The 18,584-nt window shown below is 41.4% G+C and overlaps 1 protein-coding gene across 1 annotated transcript in view; it reads left to right on the top strand.

Moving 5' to 3' along the window:
• Positions 1-1,898: 1,898 nt before the first annotated feature.
• HERC2 (HECT and RLD domain containing E3 ubiquitin protein ligase 2) overlaps positions 1,899-18,584 on the top strand; it is a 228,790-nt gene continuing 212,104 nt past the window's right edge. Inside the window, exons 1-3 of the mRNA XM_024747286.1 lie at positions 1,899-2,235; positions 2,612-2,714; positions 14,232-14,346. Coding sequence (XP_024603054.1) covers positions 2,643-2,714; positions 14,232-14,346 — 187 coding nt within the window. The 5' untranslated portion in view covers positions 1,899-2,235; positions 2,612-2,642. The remainder of the gene's footprint in view (positions 2,236-2,611; positions 2,715-14,231; positions 14,347-18,584) is intronic.

Here is an 18,584-nt window from a genome sequence, read left to right as displayed (position 1 = left end):
TCTTTATTAAATATTTGGTAGAACCAGAATCCACCAATGAAACAATCTGGGCCTGGAGATTTCTTTTTTAGAAGGTTTTTAACTGTGAATTTAATTTCTTTAACCCTGTTTAGGTTATCTATTTCTTTTTGAGTGAGTTTGGTAGTGTACGACTTTCATGGAATTAGCCCATTTCATATAAATTGTCAAATCTGTATGTATAGAGTTGTTTCTAGGACAGGTACCCCCTGCTTTTCAAAAGCTCACTTTATGCCATGTTGCTTCTATGAAAAGACCTGCATTACTACCTGTTTTTGCTGACCAAAAGAAATCCCAAAGAGAATTTTCCCTTTTATGAAAAAAGGCAAAAAATGAAAACAGCATTCAGCATTTGTTTTGTTGTGAGCTGTTATAGAGGTACCTGCACCCCAAGCAGCAAGTGGCACCACCAAGCTCCTTCCCTGGGAACTACACTCAGTAACTCATCATCAAGCCACCATAGCTTTGAATTGTGTCTGTGAGTATCTGAGCTTTATCGCAATTTACTTCGTGCATCCCTTGGCAAGATGTGTCCTTTCTTTGCTTTACAACATTTCCATTCCGAAAGGTTGTATAGGAATTCTCTTTTGGATAGTTGGGGAAACCTGTATTCCCTTACTGTCCTTTTGAGGTCTTCAGTGATAAATTTTCTTGCATTCCAGATATTGGTAGCTTGTGTGTTTTCCCTCTTTTTGGAGGTCTCATCATAGCCTATAATCTTTTCAAATGACTGGTTTTATTTTAGTTTAATTGATTTTTCTCTATAGTTTTTCTGTTTTCAATTTCATTTATTTCTTCTCCTCTATTATTTCCTCCCTTTTCTTGTTTTGGGTGTGTGTTGCTTTTCTTTTCCTAGTTTCTTAAAATGGAAGCTTAGCACAGGGAACGCTACTCAGTCCTCTAATGGTCTATATAGGAAAAGAATCTAAAAAAAGAGCGGATATCTGTGTATGTATAACTGATTCACTTTGTTGTACACCTGAAACTAACACAACATTGTATTGATCAATAAATCAACTATACTCCAAAATAATTAAAAAAAATAAAGTCTAGAAATCAGGAAAATAAAGAATGGGAACATAAAAAAATGTAAGCTTAGATTGTTGATTTGGGGTCTTTATCACGTTTAAGATAAGCAGTTAGTGTTATAAATTTCACTTTCATCAGTATTTTAGTTGAGGCCCACAAATTTTGATGCTGCATTTTAATTTTGTTCAATTCAAAATAGTTCTTTTCCTTTGAGATTTCTTCTTTGACTATCTAGAAATGTATTGTTTAACTTGCAAGTGTTTGGAGATTGTCCTGTATCTCTTAATGATTTGTAGTTAATTCTATTATGATCAGAGAACATACTTTGTATGACTTTGTTTTAAATTTCTTAAGCATTGTTTTCTGGCTACTGGTTTAGTGGAACTAAAAGCTCTCATTTCCTTCTCTGATCCCCCTGCTACCAGCTGCTCCATGTATTCTGCGCAAGGTTTTGGTTGCATTCAGTGGGACAGGCAGCAAGAGGCTCTTGCAGACCGCATCCCGCCTCACCTTCAGCCCTAGCGCCGACCAAGCCTGAGCCATCCTGCATCACCATGGTGTCTCCCACCGGCTGGCTTTCTGAGAGCGCTGGCAGAAGTCCGGTTCAGGAGCGTGTGCGTGCGTGCGTGCGGCGGAAATCCCGCCTCTCGGCGTCTTCGGTTGGCCTTGACCGCAAGGGGGTGAGCTCAAGGAGGAAGAGGAGCCGGATTGAAGGAAACTTGGAGAGTCGGCAGAAGGGGCGGGGATGTTCCTCTTCCCCATTGGCTGGCCCTGCGGAGACGCCTCGATGCGATTGGCTGGGCAGCGTGGGCCGTAGCCCCGCGTCGGCCCGCCCCGCCGGCCTCTGGAGGCGCCGGGATTGCAGGCCCCGGGATTGGGAGCGCCGGCGGAGCTCGTGGCTTTTGGGGCTGTGTCCGCACGCGCTGGAGCCAGGCAGCCGGGCCTCTGCCGTCCGGTCTTCGTCCTCGGGGGGCGGCGAGGGCGGCCGGCCGCTGGGGCGGTGCAGGCCGGGGCCGGGCCAAACCGGGGCACGGCGGGCGTTGGCGCAGCCGCCGGACCGGGGCCTGCACGGACCGCCCGCGGCGCGCGTCTCGGGCTGTCTTTTCATTTCCAAGGGATTATTGTTTTGGATTTTTCTGCAGACGTGAATTTTGGTTAATTTATTTCACGCACCAGTTCTGGCTTGAGGTAAAGCGGAGGATGCGTTCTGGTGTCATTTGTCGTTGAGATGTGGGCTTCTTGCAGTCTGTGTGTTTACCTTTTGGATTTAAGGGAAGGGGATGACATTGTGATTTGGTCTTGTAACCATCCATTCTCAAGGTCTCGCCGACGTGGTACAGACCCGGGCGAATCCCGTGTGTGACTCTTACCTGGACTGGAAGTAGGCTTTTTCCTTTCTCGCCCCATCTTTCTCTTTCCCTCTCTCCTCCTCTCACTCCCCTCCTCCAGAGCTTCTCCTCTCCCTCCTTCCTGTTCTCTCTTTTTGCCGCATTAAATCTTGCGGTAGGGTCTTTGTAAAATTCTGAAAAGGTTCAGGTCTTCAGCGTTTCTGTTTTACTTGCAGGTTTGACGACTGGGAGGAAATCGGGGGAAAGATGCCTTCTGATTCTTTCTGTTTGGCTGCTCAGGCTCGACTTGACTCCAAATGGTTGAAAACAGATATACAGGTGGGATTTTGACATTCCTTTTTCCTGGTGTTAAACTTCTGGTGAACCCTTTCTTTAGGATATGTAAGGGCATGCAGATCAGATCTTGCCATATTAGAGAAGCAGGTTTGTTTTCTATAACTTTAAGTGTACCTTTTATTGTGTCAGTTTTTATTGCTCTGTTTATAGTGTGTGTGGCTACATTTTAATTAGTTATTTATAAGTGCAAGAAACGAGATACAGTTATGCAAAAATTTTTTGTTATTATATTTTAAGAGGTCTGTATCATTCTTAGCCATATCTTGGTGACTGTTTAGTGATACTTTTTGAGATGTTCAGTTAATTATGTGGGGGAGAAGTGACATACAGTCATTTATTATGTCCTGCAGAAACTCACTCATTTTTATGGGATTCTGTGTTTGTGTTTCTGGAGAGACAAGGGTTCAGTTGAGCTGTTTGTTTTGTATTCTCATTGGTCTTATTAAGAGGAGTGCTTGGATTTTCACATCAAGAACATGTGGAAACAAAATGTTAGCCTTAGACTCTCTAATAATTTGTTTTAAGGTAATTGCATGCTTGTCCAGAAATTGTCAAATAAATAATGATGATGTTTCTGTAGTCTTTTCTTTATCCCAAGTTAGTTTTGTTTGCAAATGGAAAAACTGTTTGTAACTCCCTGTTGCCCTCAGAAAGAAATGGCTGAAATATTTTGTTGTGTATATGTGTTTTTTCCCTCTTCCCTGAGGTTAACCATTTTAAGTATTTCTCAAGTAATCTTAACCTTGTTTAAATACAGTCTTACCTACTGCATGACGCAAGTCATGTATTCTGTAAGCAGTTGATCTTAGGTATTTGTAGTGAAGCATTATTGCCCTTCTTACATTTTTTTTTTAAGTGTGGAGTCCCAGTTGGTTTCAGAGCCAAGTGTTAAGAACTATGTTGTGGGTGATGGGATGGTTGACCCAAGAAGAAGTGGGTTAAGAATTGGCAAAGTAGTGACTTTTTAATTTAAACATTACCTTTTATTTAGTAATTACTTTCTGTTTTCCTTTGACTTTTTTTTTTTTTAAGCAGGGGTGGGGGAAGTGAGAGATGAATAATTTCTTATTTACAAAATCCTGAGATTCAGGCAAACTGATTTTAAGAATTGTTTTTATTTAAAAAAATTTAAAAGAAAATTTATTTTATTTATTTGGGCTGTGCTGGGTCTTAGTTGCCGCACTCGGGATCTTTAGTTGAGACATGTGGACTTCTTAGTTGCGGCATGCATGTGGGATCTAGTTCCCTGACCAGGGATTGAACCCCGGCCCCCTGCATTGGGAGCGCAGAGTCTTACCCACTGGACCACCAGGGAAGTCCCAAGAATTGTTTTTGTATTAGTGTTTATATATTTTACAAAACCTTTTGAAGTAAAGAACTTTACCTAATGAAGTTTTTTTTTCCTTAGTAATTATAATTGAATAATTGCTAAATATGAGTTTTAGCATCTTGATCTAAAACCGGTTTAATGCTGAGTTGAGTGCCTACAATGAGTCAGGCAGATACACATAAAAAGAAACACCACTTATGCCTTAGAGTGATTACCATTTTACCTTTGGTTTATTTAGTGTAATATACAATGCTTGGCCCTTCTTTAGACATTTGAGTACTATTCAGAAGTCTTCCGAACTCCTAGGAATAAGTGAAGAGACCTAGGTCCTAGGAATAAGTGAAGAGACCTAGGTTTTGGATAGAGGAAAAATGTAGTATGGGTGTTGAAGCTGTGAGATAAATGAAAATAGTGTGAAAAAAGTGATTGGTGACCTTGGTTTTATACAATTTCTCCAGCATTGCTTATTAAATGTGAGGAATGAATGTTGTTGTTTTACCCTGAGGAATAACTTAGACATGGTTTACTCTTTGGAATCTTTCCTGAAAACATATATTGTGGATGCCAGCCTTATGCTGATGGGTTTTACACTTACCTTGTTGGGGATGTCTCTCCCACCTGGAGTGGGAAGGGTCCCCTTCCTTAAGTAGGCTTTTGTATTGGGAGCAGGATTGACACCTGCGTAATGAATAATATGTGGGGTAGAAGCATGTTTCTTAGCTGTAACAGTTAGCTAATCTATTTTTCTATGGCTGTTTTTATTTGAAATGCCTGTGAAGTTTTCAGTGACTTTAGAAAGGAAAAATTTTTGGAGACTGTGAAAAGTTTTAATATGTCTATTATAGAGAATATAGACACTAATCCTAGACTTTCTTGATCAGAGACATTTAGATCCCTCAGGCCTGGGACTTTGTAACCAGCTGCCTCTAATGGAGTACCCATTGTATGGCAGACATATATCTGGTTTTTACATATATAATGCCTTTTACTTCTTCAGTACTCTTTTCTGGTTGTTGTGTGGAGTTCCTTGAATTGCCATCTTCCTTCACAACTCTCTTGAGGAGGCAACAAATACAGAGCTAAGAAGTGTTAGCTACATAATCACTACCATTACCATGTTTATATTTACAGTAAAAGTCCTTCTGTCTAATGTGATTGGTAGTTTTTTTGGTGAACCAAAAAGTCAATTAAGCAAAAGAACTATAAAAATAGTACATAATACCTTAAAAACTTTTTATTCTTAAAATATATATGCATATTTATTTCCTAGTCTTGTTTTTTTTTTTTCTTTTTGGCTGTGCCATATGGCATGTGGGATCTTAGTTCCCTGACCAGGGATCGAACCCGTGCCCCCCGCAGTGGAAGCACAGAGTCTTAACCACTGGACCACCGGGGAAGTCCCTTGCTAGTCTTGATGTAAGGTTAGGGGTGTGTCTTTGAGCTGGGGTCCACGAATGGCTGGTGTTATCCTGTTCTTTCTTGAATAAGCTGTACTCAGATTAATCTCCTATTTTTGGGTTTCTATTTTGGGTTCTTTGAAGTGGAACATGAAATTAGGTATGTATGAAGCAATTTTTAAAACTTTTTATTTTGAAATAATAATAGACCCACAGGAAGTTGCAAAGAAAGTAGAGAGGTCACGGTATAATCTTATTCCAGACTCCCCCAGTGGTACAATCTTAGGTAACTATAGTATAATATTAAAACCAGCAAATTGACATTGGTACAATGTGAGCATAGTTCTATGCCATTTTATCATATGTGATTATTCATGTAACCACCACCACAATTAAGATCCAGAAGTGTTCCATCACCACAGAGATCTCTCTCCTGCTGTCCCTCTATAGTCACACTCAACTTCCTCTACCATCTTTGACCCCTGGCAATCACTAATCTGTTCTCCATCTGTATAATTTTGTCATTTCGAGAATGTCGTATGGTATGTGACCTTTTGAAACTGGCTTTGTTCACTCGGTATAATGCCTTTGAGGCCCATCAAAGTTGTTGACTATATCAGTAATGCAACTCAGATTGAATTTTTCTTTTCTTCTAGTCATCAATTTAAAATGATTCAGCATGAAAGTTAGCTTTTAAACTTAAAGTTATTAAATGTATATATTGTCACTTTACGCTTAGAAATATCAGTAGATTAAAAAATGTAAACATGAACATCTTGGTAAATTCAAATCTCAGGTTTTCCAGTTGACAGATGATACATAGAAGTAAAAGGATGTTGTACACACAGGTAACTTAATTGATTTTCATAATGACTTCTTGTGATTTCTTTTGTGTCTGTGAATAGGTAGTATTGCTCAATTTTTTATTCATGATTTTAGTTGTTTGTATCTTTTCTGTACTTTGGACCTGTCTTGTCAGGGGTTTATATATTTTGTTAGTCTTTTTTTAAAGAACTGACTTTTAGCTTTGGTTCTTGGAAAAGACTAATAATAGTTATAAAGGAAAGAAAATGAGTTTATCATCAGACTTGACAAGGCTTTATGCAGAAGAAAGCTGAGTAACATATTCATGGCACTGAGAAAAGAAAATGTGAGCCAAGGATTTTATGTTCTAGCAGAACTGACTTTTCAGGTAAAAAGGACACAAGTTTATCAATGAGCAGGAACTCAGAAAATATTGTTTCCAAGAGCCCTTCCTGAGGAATTGAGTAGAGGAAGATCTTTAGATGACTGAATGACTGTACATGGACATGAAGACTGGTGGTGGGCATTAAACCTATAGTTATGGGTAGAACCCAGAGTGAGTTTTAAAAGGGAGAGAGCATAGCTGTTACAACAGCTGTATGCTTAGACATGTTGGATTATAGTAGAACTGTTCTGCAGTGTCTAATTTAGTAATCCTATGCATTGAAGTTTTCACTTTAGGTCTTGTATTTTCATCTTTAGAGATTCCATTCCAGTCCTTTTTATATCTTCCATTTCACTTGTCATGATGTTCATATTTTCCTCTCTGTGAGTACATGGAACATATCTATAATAGAGCTTTTAACATTCTTGTCTGCTAATTCCATCGTGTCTGTAATTTCTGCATTTATTTCGATTGACTGAATCTATCATTTCTGTTGATTTATTGCTCTGGTTATGGGACATGTTTGCATGCCTGGTAATTTTTTATTAAATGTTGGACATTATAAATAAATATTATGTTATTCTGTGTTAGATTTTGTTTTATTCTTTTACAGAGCATTAGTTTTGTCTGGCATGCATGTAAGTTACTTGGGATCAATTTGGCCTTTCAAAGATTGATCCTAAGGTTTGTTTGGGCTGATCTAGCACAGCCTTTAATCTTGGGCTGATTTATCTGCCTTATTAAGGCAATGTCCTTCTCAGGACTCTAATGCTTGCTGTGTTGGGAGGTCTTTCTGTTCTGGTTGGTGGAAACACAAGATTTTCCAGACTCTGAATCATGGGGGTTCTGCCTACTCCTTTTTAGTGCTTCTTTCCCCAGCCTTGGGAGTGTTCTCAACTCATACCCAGATCAGTTCTCAGCCAGAATCTCAAGGGGTCCCCTCTTCCCATCTCCAGAGATCAGCCTCTCTGCAGCCAACTTCCTCTCCTGTATTCTTGTCATTTTGACCTACTTATAGCTGGTCTGTCTCCTCCATTCAGCAAGACCTCTGGGCTCTATTTGGGTTCCCCTTTCCTGTGTTGCAGCCTGGAAGCTGCTTTTAGGCATTAAGTTTGGGAAGTTGTAGCCCTTACTTCATTTGTTGCCCTTCTCAGGGATCACAGTTCTGGGCTGTCTGTTGTCCAGTGTTGGAAAACAGCTGTTTGATATATTCTGTCTGGTTTTCTACCAGACAGATAATTCCTAAAGAAGTTAATTCTTCACAGGTGGAAGCACAGGCCTTCCCAATCTGCTTTTAATCTCATTTATTGACTTCTTAATTTTAGATATTGTTTGTTTTGGAATTTCCACATTTTTGTTTGAATGCATTTTATTGAGGTATAATTATATTTAGTAAAATGCATCTATTTTAAATGTTTAGTTTGAAGTGTTTTGGCAGTTTGCTTAACTGCCACATAAGGTACTTTTCTATAGTTTCCAGTTCTCTGCTGAAATTGTTCATGTGATCTTTTAATTGCTTGAACACGTTAAACCTTGCACAGCCTCTTTAGATTCCTCGACTGCATCTCCCTTTCCCTCTGGGTTGATACCCCAGCGTGCCTGTGGGCCGCCCTTCTACTCTTCGTCTTAGATATAACGTCACACAGCAGGGCGTAGGTTAGGGCTTCCCAGCTGCCTACCATGGAGTTGCAGGTGACATCGTCTGGAAGGTGGGGGAGAGCAGGAGCTCACTTTCCACGGGGCGAACATTCACCGCTTGGTAAGGAGAGATACGGGAACTGGGTATTTTAATTCCCACCCCCCACCCCCTTTTTTTCCCTCCTTGGACGGGTCTGTGGTTTCTTCTTGGAGACCTTGGCGAAGAGCCCCACATGCCTAGAGAGTATGCCTGCCGCACACCATGGAGTGGGGACTGGTGCAGTAAAATGGGAGTCTGCAGACTTTCCCTGTGAAGGGCCAGATGGTAAATATTTCTGTGGGCCATGTGTCCTCTGTAACAGCTGCTCACCTCTGCTGTTGTCATGCGAAAGCAGCTACGGCCAGTACATAAAACAAGTACATGTTGGTAGGCTCCAGAAACTTTATGGATACTGAAGTTTGAATGTCATAATTTTCATGTGTCATGAAATATTTTCCTTCTCTTGGTTATTTTTCGATCATTGAAAAATGTAAAAGCCACTCTTAGCTTGAGGGCCATCTAAAATCAGGTCGTGGGCCACGTTTGGCCCCTGGTGGGCCTTAATTTGCTGACCCCTGTAGTAACTTGCTGCATCATTTGCTTCCTATGCTTCCTTGTCTTGCCTCCCCCTCTGCCCTTCCCCTCACTGCCCTGGGCTGGCATCTGCCAGGGAAAGTGTCAGCACTTTAATCTGTTACTTGGGCTTTCCGTTTTAGGGCAAAGTCTGTATCTGTATGTCTCTTTTCTGGGTACACTCTTGATTTGCTTATGCTGTCTTCCATTTTCTTCATTTTTCAGTCATGTGGCCTTATCTTACCCATTTTTATTTTTGTTTGAGTTCTAGGTATTGTAAATGAAAAATCGTTGTGGTCACTTGGGGACACTGGGTAACGCTTTCCTCTTCCAGAGAGGATCTGTCAAACTAGTAGCACTAGTGACCTCAGGTTACTTCAGAGCAGCAGGGAACTGTGATGGTTCAAAACGGGGCTCCTACCGGCCTGCTTGTACCTCACCCGTACTTCTGTGTGTGTGTGTGTTTGTCCCTTCGGAGTTCTGCTCAAAGCGTGGCATGTTTCCCTCTTCCTCACAGGCCTCTTTCCTGTGAGGACCATGGCTCTAGCCTCTCAGCAGCTCCACTGAGCTGTGCTTGGTCTCAGCCCTGCTTGCAGAATTGGCAGGTGCCTCTAGGGAAGCAGCCTTCGGCTCCCTGGGCTGTCCTCCTCTCCTTGCTGCCTGGATGTCTTCAAACAGATGTACTTTATGTTTCTTTCTGACCTTTCCAGTTCTAGAAACCTGTTCTTAAAATTTTTTGGAATTGGTATATTGTCCTGTGTTCAGTAGGTGTTTAGAAAGTATTTTTCTGCAAGGCTAAGAAAAAAAGCCAGATGTCTTTAGTCATCTGCAAATATTTGAACCGATCACATTTCAGGCATATTTTAAAAATAGAAGAAATAAACATTTTCTAACTATAAGTCAATCAAAATGCCATTTATTTCATTTGGCATATTCTATTTCGGATTATATTGTGTAATTATACAGTTCTGAAGTAGTGATTTTAATAGATACCTTCAGGGTCCGCTTGCCCAATTCTATTTGGTTTTCAAGTATTGGTAGCACCTGTGATGGATCCCCCAGGCCTCCTTACTGCATGTGTTGGTGCATGTGGTGTTGGTGAGAAGAGAACGAGCTTGAGAGTTAGGCCTCTTCCCAAAAACTCTGACAGCCTCGGTGTTGTGTGATCTTGGTCAGGTAATTGAACTCCTAAGTTTTAGTTACTGACCCTCAAAACTGGGCCTATTACTACCCCCCTTGCTGGCTTCTTTTCAGGATGAAAATGCCTTTACCTGCTCTGTCATTTTAGAGGTGTGAGGTAAGAATGTAAGAGCACATTGGAAAAGGGTCCTAAGACTGAATAATGCTAATCAGAGGCATCTGGATTCTACGTGAAAAAAGTTAAAATTTAAGATCTGTGTTGTCACCCATTGGGAACGTTTATGCAAATTACCTACTGATAAAGACAAACTATTTATAGACTGTTGTACAAATACTCTTAAACTGCCAAATTGAAGTGACTTTCACTGCTTGTGCAGGTTATTCTTCCAGTGCCATGATTATTTCCCAGTTTTCCTGGCCTCTTTCTCCTTGGGATCCTGTGCTTCCCTCCCAGTGCCTTGGAATGCTCTCCCAGGGGCTTCATCTCTGCCTTCTGCAGTCTAGCTCTTTCAAGCCCTGCTCCATGGAAGCTTGCTCTGTTGCCTTAGCAGTGTTCCTCCTTCCTTGAATCCTTTCAGATGCCCGAACCATTGTAGTTTGGTGGTTACTTGAGTTCACGTCCGCAGTTCCTAAGAGGCTTCTACAGCGAGTATCCCTCTAGACACCCAGTGTCTACCTTCCACACAGCTGCCCTACTCTCATCCTTCCCAGCATGACCCGAGTGATGAAAGAATGGGCGGTAGTGATAGTTCTTGTTTCCATGTAAACTGGGCTTCTTCCTTGGCTTATTCTTTAATAAATGTTTCGTCCCCAGCCACCCAGGGGTAATCCTAGTGGGCAGTCGGGGCTGGTCCACCCTCCCTCCTTTGGCGTTAGCGTCTTCTGCAGGTCTATTGCCCATGCTGTTGACTCCCAGATTTGAACCTCTAGCCCTGAACACTCTGCTAAGATCTGGATTTGTATTTGCAGTATGTGTGTAATGTGTCTGTGTGTGTATGTGTGTACATGTATGCACGTGCATGGGGAGAGTATCTCCATGTTTATGTTCAGTAGTTGGTGCAAATCTCAGTGGTTAAAACTGAGCTAATTCCCTCTCATCCTGAGTCTGTTCCCTACCTGGTTTTTCACATTTCACATCTGCTCTGTCCCATTTGATCTGAAATGTCTTACATACTCTTCTCTTCCATGTCTTGGCTTAGGCTCTCATCCTGTTTGGGGGAGCTCTTAGCAGAGGCCTCCTAAGTTATTTCCTTTGTTTCTGGTTTCTTCCTCTGTCCTTTCTACTGCCCTGACGCTGAGTTATGGCTGGAGGTGTGATCATTTATTCCCTGGCCCCTAGAGGTGGTGTGTAACTGCTGGAGCACAGCACGTGTGGGGCTATATTTATTCTGGCCACTGTTTGCCTATGTGGCTTTGTGGGCCAGGACTGAGCCCAGCGGCAGCTCTTAGCTGCCCACCTCTTACGCAGACCAGCAGATGAGCCAGGCCTTTCCATTCCCGCGTTAAAACCTCAGGGGCCCTGAACGTTTGTGGCTCACTTTTTAGAAAGGATTTACTTCTCCCTCTGCCAGTTAATACTTTTGCCAGCAGTCATGTTTTGGTCTTAAGTATGTTTATGGCAGTTATCTTGTTAGCGATGTGGACAGATAAAATATGAGTGCTGAGAGCAAGTTGTTGCTTCTGGGAAAACTAAGTTAGATGCGAAATTGGTTTTCTGTTGCTATGTAACAAGTCACTGACCAGAAATTCAGCAGCTTAAAACAACTCCGTTTACTCTCTCCCCCTTTCTGTGTGGGTCAGGTGTCTGGCCATGGCTTAGCTGGGTCTTCTGCTTCGGGATTCACAGGCTGCAGTCAGGGTGCTAACCAGTCTGCTTTCTCATCTGGAGTCTCATTGGGGTTCTTGTTGGCAGAATTCAGTTTGTTGGGTGTTGGATGGGGCTGAGCTGTGGGCTCCTAGGATATGCCCCCTCCATTGGCAGCTCATGGCAGTGGCTGGGAGAGTGTCTCTTCTGGATGGCCCCATCCTCTTAAGGGCTTTTACCTGTCAGGGCCCTAGGGTAATCGTCCTTTTGGTTGACTAGAAATCAACCAATGTGAGACCTTAATTATATATGAGAAATTCCTTCACTTTTGCCGCAGAAGGAAATAAAACCTAGTCACAGGTGGAAAGTCCCGTCCTATATTCACAGGTCCTGCCCACACTCAGAGAGAGGATTACACAGGGTGTGTGTGCCCCGGGGGGGCAAGGATCTTGAGGGCATCTTAGATTTGCCTACTACACATCGTTTGGATAAAAATGAGATGCTAAAAAAATTACTTGTACGGGTTAGGTAAGAGAGAACTGTAAAGGATTGCGGGAAAAGCCTTGCAAGTCTAAAGGAATTGTGTACTAAGATCGCTCACAGAGTGCCCTTCAGTTCTTGCTCCCTTTAAAGAAACTGAGTCTGGAAATAGTGGATGCTTCATGAGGGTGGCGAATGTTGGACTGATGACAAGGGACAAGCTGGTGGACTTGTGAACAAAGAAAAGGCCCTGACCTTCCATTAAAAGATGGGCAAACAGATGTGTCTGTTTTAGTGTAAAGTGTCTTGTCTGTCTGAGAAGAGGGTTTCTGTTGTACCTGCCATTTTCAGAATGGATGCCTTCTTTGGGTGTTTACCATGCCCACGCCCTTCAGTGACTGCTTTCTCTGGGAAACCTTTTCTGACTTCCCAATACTGACAACCAAGAGCATTTTTGTGGGCGTTTTTGTTTTGTCTTTGAATATCACTATGGACTCGTGTTTTCGTTTTTGTTTTTTTTTGCGGGTTCGCGGGCCTTTCCCTGCTGTGGCCTCTCCCGTTGCGGAGCACAGGGTCCGGACGCGCAGGCTCAGCGGCCATGGCTCACGGGCCCAGCCGCTCCGCGGCATGTGGGATCCTCCCGGACCGGGGCACGAACCCGTGTCCCCTGCATCGTCAGGAGGACTCTCAACCACTGCGCCACCAGGGAAGCTCCGTTATGTATTTTGATGTTCAAAATTATTCTAAATTTGGCCAGTGAGGGAGTCCTCATCAGGCTTTGAGCAGCTTTTTTGGTGCAAACTTAAGATATTCCAGGCTCACCTTTCTTCCCTGGTCCTTGACTCAGCCTTTTTTTCCCTAGAGCCCAGGTTTCATTTAGTAGGAAGTGGTTCTTGGAAACCAGTATCTGGGTGCTGGGTATACTCACTGCTCTCAGAGTGCCATTGATTTTAGGTCTTTTCCAAAGACAGTGCAAGCAGATATATTCAAATATAAATTCATGCTGAGATTTCCAATTCAAATTGTTCTTAAAAACTTCCTTGATTTTATCTTTTATACTTAAATCTAGTAACATTAACATACTTTATCATAAACATACATTTTATTATATTAACATTGCTTTATCCTATAATATATATACATGAAATAGTTGAAAAATTTTAATGTCAATATTATAGTTATGAATAAGACCAATTAGTAGAGTTTAAAGGTTTTTTTTCCCCTTGAAGTATATCTAGCTAAAGATGTATAGTTGAAAAGGGTCTTGAAATACAGTTGACCCTGAACAATGCAGGTTTGAACTACGTGGGTCCACTTGTACTTGGATATTTTTCAGTAGTAAATACTGAAGTACTACACGGTCTATGGTTGGTTGAGTCTGTGGATGTGGAGGAACCGTGCATATGGAGGGCTGACTATAAAAATTATATTTGGATTAACCCCTGAGTTGTTCAAGGGTCAAGTGTACTTTTCTTTTTGATAAACAGGTTAATTTGCTTGTTACCAGTTATAGGCTTTGCTTTTTATGATTTAATTGTACTTTTTGAAAATGAAAATCATTTATATGTTTTAGAAGTAAATGTAAGGTATACTCAAAATCTTGCCTTCATTCACCTCTGCTGCTTTTTACCCACGTTCCCCTTCCCGTCTCCCGATAAGTGATCATGTAATTTGTGTCTGGTTTATCTTTCCAGAGCACCTGCCCACATGTGTCCTTTTTCTTGTATCTTAGGCAAAACGTAGCACAGTATATAAGCTATTATGCACAGTACCTTTTTCACTTAACTGTATTTCTTGGGAAAATTTTCATTAAATGTTGGACGAATGAGATTTTTTTTCATATTATTCTTTAAGAATTGCATTGTGAGTGAGATTACTCTGTAAGTTTATTTTATTTATCATTGCCAGCTTGCATTCACACGAGATGGGCTCTGTGGTCTGTGGAATGAAATGGTTAAAGATGGAGAAATTGTATATACTGGGGCAGAGTTAACACAGAATGGAGAACTTCCTTCTAGAAAAGGTAAGGGCCTTTAGTATTTTTCATTTTGTGAAGACCTTTATAAATTGCATTTTATAGAAATTTTGGAATGTGCTATAGGAACAGAAGTGTGCTTGAGTGTAACTGAAGTTTTGTTTTCACTTTGGAGATGTCTAAATGATAGTTAATATTAGGAACTTCCTGGATTTCATTGTTCTGTGTGAATTGAAGGCCTTTTCACGGCAAAACCACCTCGCTGTGGTGTCCTTCCTCTGATGTCTCATTTGTAGCTTATAGGAACTCCACTTAATGTTTCTTTGTTAAGTTTTGAAATATATATTGCATTGGCTAACTATAAATTGTGGTTATTATAAGGTCGAGTGGAAATAATCAGTATTCCTGAAATTTTTCCTGTATGACTCTCAAGTGGGAGTGTATAAAACACTTTTTGGAAGCCTTCGGCCTGTGGTCTGGACTTGGCTCCCCTTCTATTGTATCTTCTTGTCTATGCAGGGAAATATCAGTGAACACTCTTGTTAGGCCTGTAGTTATGAAAACACAATGAAAGTCTGTCACTCAGTTGTTCTTGACTTTGGCTGTGAATCAGAATCGCTGTTTAGATTTTAAAAAGAAATGAATGCGTGGACCCACCCCAAACCTGAAAAGCCTACAGGTCTACACAGTGAGCAGCCGCACACCTATCCCCCAGGCCCTACTAGTCCCTCCATTGGTGCGCCTTACCTGGTGCCCTTGGGCACTTCATGCATGGTATTAACAGGGTCCAGTTCAGTGTAACTTTTTGTCTTTAAGGTAAAACTTATGCATAATAAAATACATGTTCTAAGTTTACTCTTCCATAAGTTTTGACAGATGTAGTTGGTGTAACTTAGACCCCTCAACGTTACTCTCACTTCGAAGGTTCTCTCGTGCCCCTTCCTGGCTCACCCCTGCCCTCTCTGCTCAGAGGCAACTACTGGTCTGATCTTTCTCTACTGTGGATTAGTTTTGCCTTTTCTAGACTTACATGTAAATAGAATCATGTAGTCCTCTGTGCTGTTTTGTGCATCTTTCACTCCATAATGTTTTAGTAGTTCATTCTGTATATATATATTTTTTGAATATTTAAATTTTATTTATTTTTTTATACAGCAGGTTCTTATTAGTTATCTATTTTATACACATCAGTGTATACATGTCAATCTCAATCTCCCAATTCATCATACCACCACCACCACGCCCCCACCACTTTCCCTGCTTGGTGTCCATACGTTTGTTCTCTACATCTGGGTCTCTATTTCTGCCCTGCAAACTGGTTCACCTGTACCATTTTTCTAGATTCCACACATATGTGTTAATATACGAAATTTGTTTTTCTTTCTGATTTACTTCAGTCTGTATGACAGTCTCTAGATCCATCCACGTCTCTACAAATGACCCAATTTCGTTCCTTTTTATGGCTGAGTAATATTCCATTGCATATATGTACCACATCTTCTTTATCCATTCGTCTGTCGATGGGCATTTAGGTTGCTTCCATGATCTGGCTATTGTAAATAGTGCTGCAATGAACATTGGGGTGCATGTATCTTTTTGAATTATGGTTTTCCATTCTGTATATTTTTAAAGTTTTTGTGCCTCTTCATCTCAGCTCTCCAGTATTTGTTAATGCATTGAAACTCATTCCCCAAAATGTTTTTTGTGAAACATTAGTTCTAAAAGATACTCTGAGAAAAGCTAATTACATGTATAAATTCAAAGTGTATTTCTTATTCATTACATTTGATGAATATTTTTTGTTCTTTGTTCTTTTAAAAATCATGTGGTTAGAAAGCAAAGTGTAATTGTTCTTTATGTAGGTCCCAACTGAATAGTTTTTTTGACATTCAGTAAAAGTTTATTTTTAATGTGGCATGATATTGCTTTTTATTATTAGAAAATACTTTTTTTCTCAGGCTTATACATGACAAATTTCATTTTTAAGACTGTGTACATTATATGTGGTTGTATTGTAGCTGACTGTGAGGAAAATACAGATTAGAGTAGAAGTTCCTCAAACACACAAGTATTCTTTGTTCTGTTTTCCGCAGGGATCGGTCACTTTCTTCTGCACCCACCCATTCTAGGATGAGTTCTTACTGTTATCTAGCTGGATTTCTGCATGGTTAATTTCTGGGAAATCGTGGCTTCTAATAATTTGCACTTCCATTGAGATAAACTTTGCTTTCTTTTGCAATCACATTTAGAACTTTCTGGTCCTACTGATGAGGAAAGAATGCTTTCTCCTACGTAGTAAGCTTTTGTGTTTCCTTTTGGGGGCCTACCCTGCAAAAGACAGGCTAGATTATAGTCATGTACGTTTTTTTTTTTTTTTTTCATATACGTTTTTTTTAAGTGAACATTTCTTTCAACCCTCTTTAGGGTTGTTTGTATTTATTATTTTGAGGAAGGTAGAGGAGGGAATAGGATATAAAGAAAGGAAAGTTAGGAGGCTACTAAAAGATATGCTAAGCTTATTTTTTAATTTTTGTCTAGGGCTGGCCTTTATGTGAAGAACTTAAGTGTCATGAGCTGTTTCATTTATTATAAACCTTCTCAGTCTATGCAGATAGTAGAAATACACTAGCCATTATTTTGCTTAGCCAGGCCTCTTGAAAAAGTTTCACTGCTGCTTCTATTACATTACAAATGTAATTTATTGACATCAGGACTAATTTTTATAGTTTTATGGAGCTTATTTTTGGCTTTTTCTGACTTCATATTGTCCTTAAGTGCATTAATTGTTTGGGGTTTTTTTTTTTTCCTTTGTCTAGTCAGTACTCTTTAGTTATGTATTCCATGAGATGAGTTTTTGATTTTTTTTTTTAAGAATACAACTTTCCTGCTAGTTTTATAGTTTTTCTGTGGAGGGTGTAAAACATTGAATGTGGCCTTTCTCCCCAAATAATTCATGATTATTTGGGCAGAAAAGGCATCTGTATAAGCAAGGTGTGTAACAGGATGATGAAGACCCCATGATGTTACCCACAGCCAGGGCTGGAGGAGTTCCGAGGTGGAGTGTTCCCTGTGGTCTGTCAGGGGGCCCTGGCCTGAGCTCAAGGGTGGTGGCGTCTGGGGTCCCTGGGGAGAAGTGAGCACAGGCCTCCAGGTGGAGGACTGCAAAGAGCAGCAGCGTGCGGGTAATGGGGAGCAGCGGAGGTGGGGTGGGCCAGCCTGGAGGGAAGTGGACTCCTTGGAGCGCCAGCTGCGTCTGAATCCAGGAGGGGCGCCTGCTGCTGCTCTGGACACAATCCCGGGGGGCATGCTTACACACTACAGGCCAAAAGCCTACGGGTTCTCAAACTCTGTAGTTCATCAGGAGCTCCTGGAGGCTTGGTCAGACACCCATGCCTGGCCCACCCTTAGAGCTTTCCGTTACTTGGAGTTGGGATAGGGCCTGGGAATCTGCCTTTCTAATGTGTTTCCAAGTCCTGCTGATGATGCTTGCTTGTCAAAGAGTATGTTGTGTCTATTTGTAGCTACAGTCTATTACATTGGGAGTTTCAGAGGCAGAAAGAGGAAAAGAGCTTCCTCATGTGCTCCTTAGAAAATAGAACATTAAAGAAAAGCAGGGCTTCCCTGGTGGCGCAGTGGTTGAGAGTCTGCCTGCCGATGCAGGGGACGCGGGTTCGTGCCCCGGTCCGGGAAGACCCCACGTGCTGTGGAGCGGCTGAGCCCGTGAGCCATGGCCGCTGAGCCTGCGCGTCCGGAGCCTGTGCTCCGCAGCGGGAGAGGCCACAACAGTGGGAGGCCCGCGTACTGAAAAAAAAAAAAAAAAGCAAATGACCACAGTTAGATTTCCCTCATAAATATATTCTGTCCTTCATAGTTAATTCTTAGCGCTTTAAATCTTGAGTCCTTTATGGAAAACTTAACCCACTCCTGGGAGCCTGCCTGATGTCTATTGGAAGCAGTGATATGAGTTTCTGCTGGAGTCTGTTCCCTACAGGGTTGGTGCTGTTGCTTTTGTTTGTTGAAGACCCAATTTCTGGCCTTTAGCTTCAGCTTTAGAAGGGAGCAGATGATAAAACTTGAGGCTCCAGTTGATTGATTAGACTTAGCAACGTTATCAAAATGGACAGGAGTAAAATCTTTTGCAGGGTGGGCTTCTTGGCTGTGGTGTGAGGATTTGGTCCTTGTCCATCCTGGGGTTAGAACACAGCAAAGGCAGTGAGGCATGGAAGCATGTCTAGAGCCTCCCACTATCCTGGGAATTGCAGTGTGTTTGTTTAAATAACATCCTA

The sequence above is a fragment of the Neophocaena asiaeorientalis genome, unplaced genomic scaffold (genome assembly GCF_003031525.2).
Source record: "Neophocaena asiaeorientalis asiaeorientalis breed wild unplaced genomic scaffold, Neophocaena_asiaeorientalis_V1.1 scaffold236, whole genome shotgun sequence".
Classification (NCBI taxonomy): domain Eukaryota; kingdom Metazoa; phylum Chordata; class Mammalia; order Artiodactyla; family Phocoenidae; genus Neophocaena; species Neophocaena asiaeorientalis.
Note: the sequence above shows the minus strand (reverse complement) of the source record. Positions and strands in the feature narration are given on the sequence as shown.